We start from the raw sequence: 11447 nt of genomic DNA, 5'->3' as shown, positions 1-11447 counted from the left end.
AAAGGCATGCTGCATCACTGAGTGTCTTTATCATATAATCGAAATCATATACAGGTTTGTCATCTTGTTAGTTGTCAAAGTGCTGTGAACAGTAAGACAGGTCATGGTGCAAAGTGGACCACTGTATTCTGTCTCCTCTCCTGTCCCTTGCTATGATATTTACCTGAAAAGCTTGTACTTTGAGACAAAGGCCTTGATGCAGTGTGGCTGGGAACAGCGGAAGGGCTTCTCTCCCGTGTGACAGTAGGCGTGGAGGCGGAGCTTGTCCTGCGAGCCAAAGAAAACGCCGCACGCTGGACACACAATCCCGCTCGTTCTTCCCGCACTCTCCCTTTCCCTCTCTCTGCGTCTCTCCCTCTCCCACTCCCTCTCTCTCTCCCTCTCTTGCTCTCTCTCTCTCTCTAGTCGCGGCGTGCCTCCGAACAGCTTGGCGGTGGCTCGTCGTTCCTCGTCCTGCGGGCTCAGTGCGGTAATCTGACGTGGGGCATCGGTGGCAGCAGCTGCCATGGCAGCCCTAGGGTGCCGGGGCCATGAGAAAATGGCGGTGGCTCCCCTGCCTTCCAGGCTCTGCTTGGGTGGTGGCTGTGTAGTGCGGGGTATCGGTCAGAGCTGGGAGCTGGAGAGGATTCAGCTAGGGCTCTTGTCTGTAGCTGCACATAAACAGAAATGTAAAGGTAAATGTTTACTGATTCAATATACTTCTACATTCTCAATTTTACTACACACACACACACACACGCTCAAAGTTAAAAGTGTTAACTGTGTCAAAGTCTTAAAAGAGTTAATAGTTGTATGTGCTGTACGGAATAACACAAATCATCTCATTAAAAAATGACCTTCTGTGTGTCTGCAGGTCTGAAATCTCTTGGGGCGATTGGTGTGTGGATTCCCCTTTCTCACCCAGTTCCAACAGCAGTGGTTGGGGGTGACTTAATGGTTTCGCTTTGCATCTTCACTGTCCTGCAGGGAAAGAAACATCAGCGTTTCAGTCCATCATTCCCCTATATAGCACAGAACTGTTTACATTTTAAAACCCTCTGTATAGATCAGTTCCTCTGACATTACTGAAGGGCCTTTGATCCCCAACAGCAATTTACAGTTATTTAAATAAATAATTAATAATATATAATTTATCAGGAACTAAATCAAATATTAGATAATGCTTTTATATATTTTGTGATTAAATAATGCTTGATGCAAGTCCCACTAATATTTATTGCAATAGGAACAAACATACTGGCTGGACGGCATGTGCTATCAACTGTTTATTCAAAGTCTCGTGTTTTTTTGTGGGTTCTGTGGGCAGGAACTGTAGGTAGGTAGGCGGGTCCTTTATCAACAGTCAAAAGCGTGTACACTTGACTGCCTTTCTATTGAGGTTTTCTGCTCAATTATAGCCTCTGCATGTGCATATTTCCCTGGAAAAAGGTTGGCAAATTTCCACCAATTGCTTTTATTCAAGCAAAAAACAGGCCATGTACAATCTGTTGCACAGGCTGGAGATTTTTGGAGGCCCATAATTCCACACAGTAGTGAGTAGCTGTTAGAACAAATTAGGCTCTGCCTAGAGTCAATGATATTTTGAGAAAGTGGATTTCAAACAAAGCACAAAATCAAAATAAGCACAAAAAATGAAACCACTGTACATACAGAACATTGGTCTGTTCGCAACCTTTTTTTCACAAGGGGGCACTGTTGGGTGATATGATATTTAAAAGTCATCTTAATCTTTTAAATTCTTTCATTAGACTGCATACTTAACAGTATGCTTAACACTTAGGTCAATCCAAATCCAAACCACTTTCTAGTAGCTTTATGTTCACATAGTACCTTTACGTTAAAGTGATGTCCAGTTTATTTAGTTCTGTCTTTCAATTACTTTTTAATGTGCAGCATTCAGATCTGACAAGCCTTGCTTCCTTAGATTTCACAAAGTACAAAGTGGGCTTTGTGTGCATGTATGTACATGTATGCACATGTTATGAAATAGGATCAGGCTCCCATAATCCTAAAGAAAGCAGTGAAACACAAACAGTCCCTGGGGAAAATGGTTTGAAACACAAGAGTACATATCGAAGAACTTGTTGTTCCTGTCTCACAAACTCCATATATTTGAGCTTACTGTATGCTCAAATGTTTAATTATGTAAAACAGCACTCCCCTAAAACATTTGAAATATATATAGTATAGAATATCTTGTATCATTAGAAATGTGCCATCATAGTTGTACTGATTTCATAAGGCTATTAATCAGCAGTTTAGGACATAAGGGCCACTAGATTTTATATACCACTACATCAGACTCCATGCTAGGCATTGTACATAGTTGCTCTACTTTCACCTTTAACCCCAGTACCCAGTGATAGACCAGAATACAACTGAGCATGTGCCCATATAGAGTGCAGTCTTGGCTTCTGGCTACATAAAACCACTATATTAAGTCCAGACGCCTTGTGGGCAGTTAGGATCCCATAGCACTTAAGCCAAAGAGTAAGGCAGTTACACTAGTGTCTTGGCCTAATCTTTTAATCTTTTAGCATAGCCACTTATTATCTTCAACATCATTTGTCTCACCATTATAAGCTTGGGTGCAAAATGGTGCCTCTGATTAGGTAACGTATATAATTCTATACAGCACTTATTGGCTGAAACAGACTATATCCATGCATGATCATATCCATGGAAATACATAAACAAGAGAGGTACTGTCACAAAAAACATCTGGGCGAATGTCTCCAGCAGAGGACACACAGACACACTCACAGACAGTTTTCATATTCATAAAAGCACCTAATATACATATTTGAACTGTTAGTTCCCTAATAACTATCTGTTGCTAGATCATTTATTTGACTGCCAATTGTTTTTTACTACCCCATGCCTGCAATGCAGAATGAATATCAGTATAATCTCTGTGCAGGACTGTGTGTGTGTGTGTGTTTGTGTGTGTGTCATAGAAGCGAACAGAGTGAATATGAATGTGTGTATGAGTATAATCTCTGTGCAGGACTGTGTGTGTGTGTGTGTGTGTGTGTGTGTGTAACAGAAGCGAACAGTGAATATAATGTGTGTATGAGTATAATCTCTGTGCAGGACTGTGTGTGTGTGTGTGTGTGTGTGTAACAGAAGCGAAACAAGTGAATATGAATGTGTGCATGAGTATAATCTCTGTGCAGGACTGTGTGTGTGTGTGTGTGTGTGTAACAGAAGCGAACAAGTGAATATGAATGTGTGCATGAGTATAATCTCTGTGCAGGACTGTGTGTGTGTGTGTGTGTGTGTCTAACAGAAGCGAACAGTGAATATGAATGTGTGTATGAGAATGAATGAGGGCACAGATTCACTTGGGCAGGCATGTGTGTGGAGCTAAGAGGAGCTGACAGCTGCTGCATGGTGACAGGGCCGTCACACAGCAGGGCCGGTGAAGGGGGGTGACACTCTGCGCTTTGAGTGGCGTCAGGGAACCCTGCTCCATTGTTGAGCTCCACCACGATGCACATTCCACGCCTTGGCAAGATCCCTATCTCGCCCCTCCACACCACTGAACCTCCTCATATCTCCTACACGCACCCCTCCAATCCCCCACCAGCAGAACTACTGTAAACCTCCACCACAGCACTGTCTCCAGCTTAACTGCTGTTTAAACTCCCCTTAGTCTTTTACTGTGATGCTGGGAGAAAGCCTCCCAAACGGATAAACTATTTATTTAATATGCTAGTGCACACATCTCTTCAGTTATGTACATTAAATAACACGGGCAGTTAGTCTATATCATTCTTAAGTTATACTTGGATCAGGACTATAATTCTTCAAAACGAAACAAGTTCACTCAGAATTATTGAGTGAGAGAGCTATACATTGCAGCAGATCCAGTGAAGTACATGGACAGGATATCCCCAGACACAGGCCAGGCAGATCAGTTCATTTCCTGGGTCAGAATCGATTCAGAAATCTACATCCAAAAGAAGAGTGAACCGGGCATGAAACCCTGGACTGATTTGGTATTCGGCGCGTTTGCTTCACAAAGACATGCTGCAGCAGTGCTGCCTCTGTTCCCTCACGTGAGGGATTTACCTGACAGTTCCACATATTTCCATCCAGGGTAAATAAACAGCATTATTTAGGTGACTAACAGCACTGGCTGTACATTGTGAATGTCTCTTTTGACCTTGCAGACATGTAGGTGTTTAATTATTTTTGTGCAACTGACTGAACAGCATCTGAATATGGCTTCTCTTCGGGTCACTCAAAAAGTACAATGTATGGACAGTGGTCATTTTATTAAGTACACTGGTAATGCAATTAGTCATCTCCTCCAAACATCAAGTTGTGTGGCTGCAACAGTATATAACGGATAAAGACATAATAATGAGGTTTCGTTCGACCTAAGTGACTGTGATAGGATTGCCGGTGTCTGGTATGGTAGCTCCAGTATCTCAGAAACAGCTTGGGATGTTCACACACTACAGTCTCTACACTTAACAGTGAATGGTGCGAAACACCTTCAAGCCCATGGGCTACAGCACCACAAGTGCAAACCGTATTCCATTCCTGTCAGCTAAGAACAGGAAGATGAGGCTACAGTGGACAAAGGATTAGCCGACTCAAACCAGCCCAACAAGCTCTAGCCAAACCCAATCACTGAAATAACAGTGTGTCGATAATATTGAGTCAGCATGGGCCAAAATGGCTAAGGAATGTTTCCAGCACCTTTTTGAATCCATGCGGCTGTCCAATCAGGTTGTTCTGGAGGCAAAAGCTCCTACCCGATACTAGATAAGGTGTGCCTGATCTCCTTGGAAGAGCATTGAGAAAGCCTACTAGCTTCAGCTTGTATGTGTAGTACACTGGAGGGCCAAATCTTTCTGCAAGATTGCTAGGGCCTTTAAATAGAAATTGTGTTCTCCATACTTGGCTTAGGTGACAACAGTCCTGTGAGAGAGAGAGAGAGAGAGAGAGAGAGAGTGTGTGTAAGAGAGAGAGAGTAAGAGAGAGAGAGAGTGTAAGAGAGAGAGAGGGAGTGTAAGAGAGAGAGAGAAAGAGAGGAAGGAAGAACAGAAGCCGAAAGGAGGATAGCAATGGGGGGAGGGGGTTCAAAGCTTGCCTTTAGTAATAGTTGAGTGACTCCACAGGGAGGCATGGCAAGTCATGCTTTACTGACCACACTGACAAGGAGTGACACGAGAGGAAGGGAAGGACACTGTTACAGGCAGTGTTAACATTGACACTGGAGTAGGGGAGGGGGTGCTGTGTGTGTGTGTGTGTGTGTGTGTATGTGCGCTCGTGGGTGTGCGTGTGTGTGCGTGCGCAGACGGGAGGAGTATTGTATTATCTTGTCTTCTCTAACTGAAGAGGTAAGTTACTTGTGTGCACAGACTCCAGACTGACTGTGTCTTCTTGGAGAAAGAAACTGCAGTTAAGGTTAAGTGATGTGGCATAATGATCACCATGATTCTAATAGTACAGATAAGGTTTCTAAAGGTATCATTACACATAGTTCTTAGTGACACATAGTCCTGTTTCTGGAAGTAGTTACATTTAGAGACTTACATCTGGCCTCATAAGCAGTCTGAAAATTGCAGCAGATATGTAATATCTGTTGGAACTGTGGGCAGATTGTTTACTTGACACAAGTTGAGTTCTGGTGGTGTATTTTCATACTTGTGAATTATACACTCAGGGAACACTTTATTCAATATGTATTAGACTTATTTTTAGACTTATTGATCTTCTGCTGCTGTAGCCTATCCACTTAAGACGAGTTGTGTGTTCAGAGATGGTCTTCTGCATACCACTGTTGTAATGTGCGGTTATTTGCATTACTGTCCCCTTCCTGCCTGCCTTGCCCTTATGCTCTGTCCTCTCTCATTAACAAGCCTTTTTTGCCCGCAGAACTGCTGCTCACTGAATGTTTTTTTGTTTTTGGCACCATTTTCCGCAAACTCCAGTGACTAGTATGCATGGAAATCCCAGGAGATCAGTTTCTGAGATACGCAAATCAAGTCTGGCATAACATTTGCATTAACAAGCTGGTGTACAGGTCTACCTAATAAAGTGCTCACTGAGTGTATTTCTTAACTGTCCTATTATGTTTGGGGTCAATTTGACCACATTTAGTGTTTGACATCTCGTAAAAATCAGCTAACCATGTTTCATATTGATACTGTATGATTTTTCAAATTTTTCAATTTGGTGGGATTAAATGGTGAACATGCAATAAACATACCTGTACCAACTTTGCATACAAATGTGTTCTGTAACTGTATAAAATGTAAGAAAATATACATACATAATATACTTTTTGATTTTTATTTCAGATTTCTTGGCGGATGATTCTGGTGGCACTTTTCCATACAGCTGCCACTTTTCACTTACTGTGCCTTAGGCTCTAAAATTAGATGTTTCTCATAGATTTTTCATATTTATGGATAAAAGGCTAGTTGTTTTGGAAACAATAAGAAGGTGACAACCGAAATATTAATATTATAATAATTGGCTCAATTAGACCCCAAACATAAAAGCGGTCATGAAATCTAAACATAATAGGAGGGTTAATGAAAAGCTAAGGGTCAAAAGCATATGAATCCACAAAAATACAAATAGGATATCTACGGAAGTCACCTATCAATAAAAGTTCTAAGAGGACCTCCTCTTAGCTTATGTGTCGGTGTGGCAGTTCGGAAACACACTGCAGTCTTTCACCATATACTGATCCTAGGTCAGCAATAACCACTGAATTAAAAAAGGGAATGCTTAATTTACACAGTAGTTCATGCCTTGCAAATCAAATATGAATCTTGACTTAAAGCTTTTTGAAAAAGGATTCTGTTTTTTCCTCCATAGCTAATGTGTTTTTCACCATGCCTGAAAATGTTTTTTTGGCAAGAGAGTGCTGTCCACCTGTTGACAGAATGGAATGGATGTGTTTCACTTCCTGCATTGTGGGCTAATGAATCATACGGTCAGAGCCGAAAGCTGAATTTGGAAATAGGAAACCAATACACAGTCTCTCCTTCTACAGCGAGAAACCATCTCGTCAGCCCTCAGCCTCAGTGACAGTTACGCAGGACTGGGCAACAACTCGGGATGTGGCTAAACAACCAGCATCTTTATCCATTTTTAACAACACTTGTGGTTAAGGGACTCTCCTGACAGTTGGAAGAGAATTGTTTTTTGGGGGGTTTTTTGTTTGCATTGATGAACTCATTGCTTTGTTCATTTAATACCACCATTTCTCTTTTTTGCTCACAGAACTTTGCCATCTCTAACTGGCTAAATAAATGCACATTAATCTGACAGGAGCTTGTGAAGTATTTTTTTTTTTATCTTTCATAACATAAAAAAAGGTCAGAGTGTTCCTCCTACTAACAGTAAGGTCAGTTTGTCTGAAGGGAGAAGGCACAGTGGGTTGTATGTGATGTGTGCCATCTATTAAAAGTAGAAATTATATTAGGGATCTGTCAATCTGACTCATTACATTACATTACATTAATGGCATTCGGCAAACACTCTTATCCAGAGCGACGCACAACAAACTCTTTGCTTCCATTTACTATGTGTTCGTCATAAAATTTGATCGTGTCCCAAAAAAAAAACACGATTGACAGAAATAAGAAATAGCGTACACCAAATTCTGGGAGTCAGACCAGTGTTACATTAGCATGGCTGGTTCTGGTCTGGGTCTGGTAAAGCTCTTATTTTACTTTCATTGAACCCCACATTGTTTTTTAATGACTGGTTAGGAAAAACTTTTCTTCCTGCGGAGTAAGACCTGACCCTTTAGTCACTTCTGGCTTCCCAGCAGCATGGCTGAGGGGTTGGGCTCCAGGCCAGAGGTGGTACCAGTGGTTAAAATAAAACACCATGCTATGCTGTTAAAGCATTAAAAGCTGAAAAACATCCATTTTAAGTGCACCCTCCCTTCACTATAGTTGGCAATGTCAACTGTATGGGGACTGGTTTAAAGATCACCACACTGCTAGTAATATGTATAAGCAATGTCTTCCAACATTATTTTATAGATTTAGGTATATACATACAGCATATCTCAAGACTCCTTTCTAATACACTGCATCACATCACCCACATAGACTGAAAGTAAAAGAAGCAAACATTTGTCACAACACCCCATGTGCCATTCTCATGTGTAATTCCCACCTCCCTGCTGGCAGCTGGCAGTGCTGCTTCTCTATACACCCCCTCACCCACCTTCCCCATCTATCAGAGCACCAACAGAGACACGGCCTGTTCAATTAACCTTCAGCCAAAAGCAAGACAAAGACAAAAGATAGAAACAATTCCCACAAACAACTGGAGCAACAGAATGGCATGTGTTGCTGCAATTACAGAACAAGAATAAGAATAATCAAATGCTGCCCTCCCCCCTCACAACCCCATGCCCCTCCTAGCTCTCGTCCTTGCCAACCCAAACACCCAGAACTCAGAATGAGCTTGTTCTGCTTCTGTAGTTGCTGTAGCAGTGCTACACAAGATCTCTCCTGGTTTAGGAGCACAACCAAAAAGAGCATGCAAGATTAAATGTAGCCCTGTGGGATCCTCCAGGTTCTACAACAGAACTTCCACTCTACTCTTACCTGCGCTATGTTCATGAAATACCCAAAAACATATACATCTATCTTCTTCTGTCATTCTTACTGTGGATTATCACCTGTCTCTGCATCTTCATCACCGTCTTCATTACACTCTCCACTCTTTTTAGATACTTGGCGGAGAACGGTAGAGGCTGAGCTGTCAGAGACGGGTCTCTCGTGGGGCGAGGCACAACTGGCTGCTAAAGACTGTGATAGGTGGAGGAACATTATCGATGCCTTATGCCCCATAGGGGGCAAAGAGGATAACTAACTAATTAAGTAACTTTTTAGATGTGATAAAGTACCTCCATACACAGCTGAGTACATTCCTAGCTACTTATTAGGTCATAGCCACATTTTCTCTTGTATTCTAACTAGCATTTGGCGGCACGGATGGTGCAGTGGGTAGCACTGCCACCTCACAGCAAGGAGGTCCTGGGTTCAAATACCCGGTCGGGTATTTCCTCCGGGTACTCCGGTTTCCTCCCACAGTCCAAAGACATGCAGGTTAGGCTGATTGGAGAGTCTAAATTGCCCATAGGTATGAGTGTGTGAGTGAATGGTGTGTGTGCCCTGTGATGGACTGGTGACCTGTCCAGGGTGTATTCCTGCCTTTCGCTCAATGTATGCTAGGATAGGCTCCAGCCCCCCTGCGACCCTGTTCAGGATAAGCGGATTAAGATAATGGATGGATGGATGGATGGATGTAGCATTATCAGCACAGGTTGTTGTGATGAACTGAGAGAGAACAAGGCCTCTACATATTTTGTATTGCACCAGAAAAGGGAATAAACAATAAATAAACAATGCTTCCTGTTGTGAGCAACTTTTAACTATTGCTTTTGCAGCGCTACCTCCTTCCTGTTTACCATATAAATTCTGGGTAAATATCAAAATACAACTGCTGTCAACACATGTCATCCAAAAAGAAGTATAAAGACTGCTGACTATGTAATGAATGGTGGTATAGGCTATATTTCCTCAGCTCAAGGAGCACAAACTCAACCACATGCCACATAGTTTGGGACACACCTAAGCACCAATCACTGCAGTGGGAACACACCTACTATGCCCTCATTATTGCTCTTTCCTTCACACTGAAAATATGAATATATCTTTAGACTAGCCATATATGCCATTGACATAAGTCAATATACATTTACACAAACTTACCTGCACATGAAACAATGTGCAATTACCCCACTTTCATTTACGTACGTAAATTAAATCAAATAAATGGACCTGGCCATCCCAAACAGTGACGGGTAAGGTTTTACAGGCCTTTAATCATTATAGATCTGTTCTAATTATTGCACTATAAATGTCCACTGCTTTTTTTTCTTACGCATAAACGCCACTCTCAATATGTTTCCCGGCAACGACATCTGGGTGGCACACGACCCCAGACTTCAATGGTGTAGGAGGAAAAAGAACTAATTAGAAAATTAACAGGCTCAACAAACAAAAGGCAATTAAATGAGGGTTTCCTCCCTGAACTCATTTGTGGGAGAACAATGTGCAGGGAAGAGAGGGGTGGGTGGTGTGTGTGTGTGTGTGTTTGTGGATGTGGGGAGGGGGGGGGGATATGTGGATATGTCTCCATTACAGGAATGTTTTGTATATCATGATTTCTTGTCAGAGCTCAAAACAGAGCTCATTTTAAATCTGTGCAGCCAATCATTTTATTTTCAAAACCTAGACTTGCCAATAATGAAGACAAGTGTAAGAAATCTTTGGCAAAGCCATCTTATTATGTGAACTTAAAGAGTGAACGGTAAGAGAATACTGTGTGTGTGTGTGTGTGTGTTTCAGTATATGAATTGTACCTGCATGAGTGCATATGTGCCCTGGACCTCTCCGGCTCTGTCGTGTGTACAATGCGTGCGCGTGTGTGCGTGCGTGTGTGTGTGTGTTGAGTGTGTGTATGTGTGTGAGTGTGCATGTGCATGTGTGTGTGTGTGTCAGTATATGAATTGTACCTGTATGAGTGCATATGTGCCCTGGATCTCTCCGGTTCTGTCGTGTGTAAAATGCGTGCGCGTGTGCTATCCTGCCCTATAGGATGGGAAGATGAGTTCGGGGAAAGCCCTGCTGGCAGGGAGTCCTGGCTGTGTGACGGAGCTCTGCAGCAGCCAGCACAATGGGCATCCTGCCAGCGGGCAGCCAGCCAACCTCCCTCCCCCGGCCTCCCCGTCTTCCAGCACACCTACAAATCCTCCCATAAACAGATTGCAAATATGTACACGTTTTTACACACAAATGCACGGACACACACAGACAGTGGTTACAGGCTGAGGAGGAGTTACCAACTCCAAAAAGTTACAAACTAGATGATTGGGGATTCATAATATTGTCTTATTCGCAGCAAAATGTTCAGTGTGCAATCAACTCAGCTGGATACATTTAAACTGTATATGTTACCTGCTCTACAAAAATCAGTCATATTGAGCCCAAAGTATATTTTTACAAAATGAAAGCCTAAAACAGCCAAAAATTATCATGATTTATGTGAAATTGGCCTTTGCAACATACAAATGATTATGATAGAACGGGTCACATATTACAGTTCATTTATCACTGAACATTTCTTTGATATTCACTTCCACTAAAATCGCAAAGAAAATGCATTGACATTGTAAACAAAGCTCAACAAGGCATTGTTCATTAAAAAAATATTTTGGTACCAGGCCTGAAGAAATTTTTACAGCAATAAATGTTTGCAGGTTTTGACTGTTAAATAATGATTTAACCATTTTGTCATTTTAAAAAAAACTTCAGTATCCTGTAGGTTATGCTGCAAACTGTTTTTGTTAGCTAAAAAACAATGTGGTGTTTCAAATATAAACAAATGAAAAT

At 41.9% G+C, this 11447-nt stretch overlaps 1 protein-coding gene across 1 annotated transcript in view; it reads right to left on the bottom strand.

The window, feature by feature from the left end:
* Positions 1-11447, bottom strand: part of plagl2 (pleiomorphic adenoma gene-like 2) — a 32698-nt gene that overhangs the window by 3727 nt on the left and 17524 nt on the right. Inside the window, exons 2-3 of the mRNA XM_061256967.1 lie at positions 837-960; positions 164-650 (exon numbers count right to left, since the gene is read on the bottom strand). Coding sequence (XP_061112951.1) covers positions 164-507 — 344 coding nt within the window. The 5' untranslated portion in view covers positions 508-650; positions 837-960. The remainder of the gene's footprint in view (positions 1-163; positions 651-836; positions 961-11447) is intronic.

This window comes from Conger conger, chromosome 10 (assembly GCF_963514075.1).
Source record: "Conger conger chromosome 10, fConCon1.1, whole genome shotgun sequence".
NCBI classification, from domain to species: Eukaryota; Metazoa; Chordata; class Actinopteri; order Anguilliformes; family Congridae; genus Conger; species Conger conger.
The sequence above is the reverse complement of the archived record's forward strand: the minus strand, read 5'-3'. Positions and strand labels throughout refer to the sequence as shown.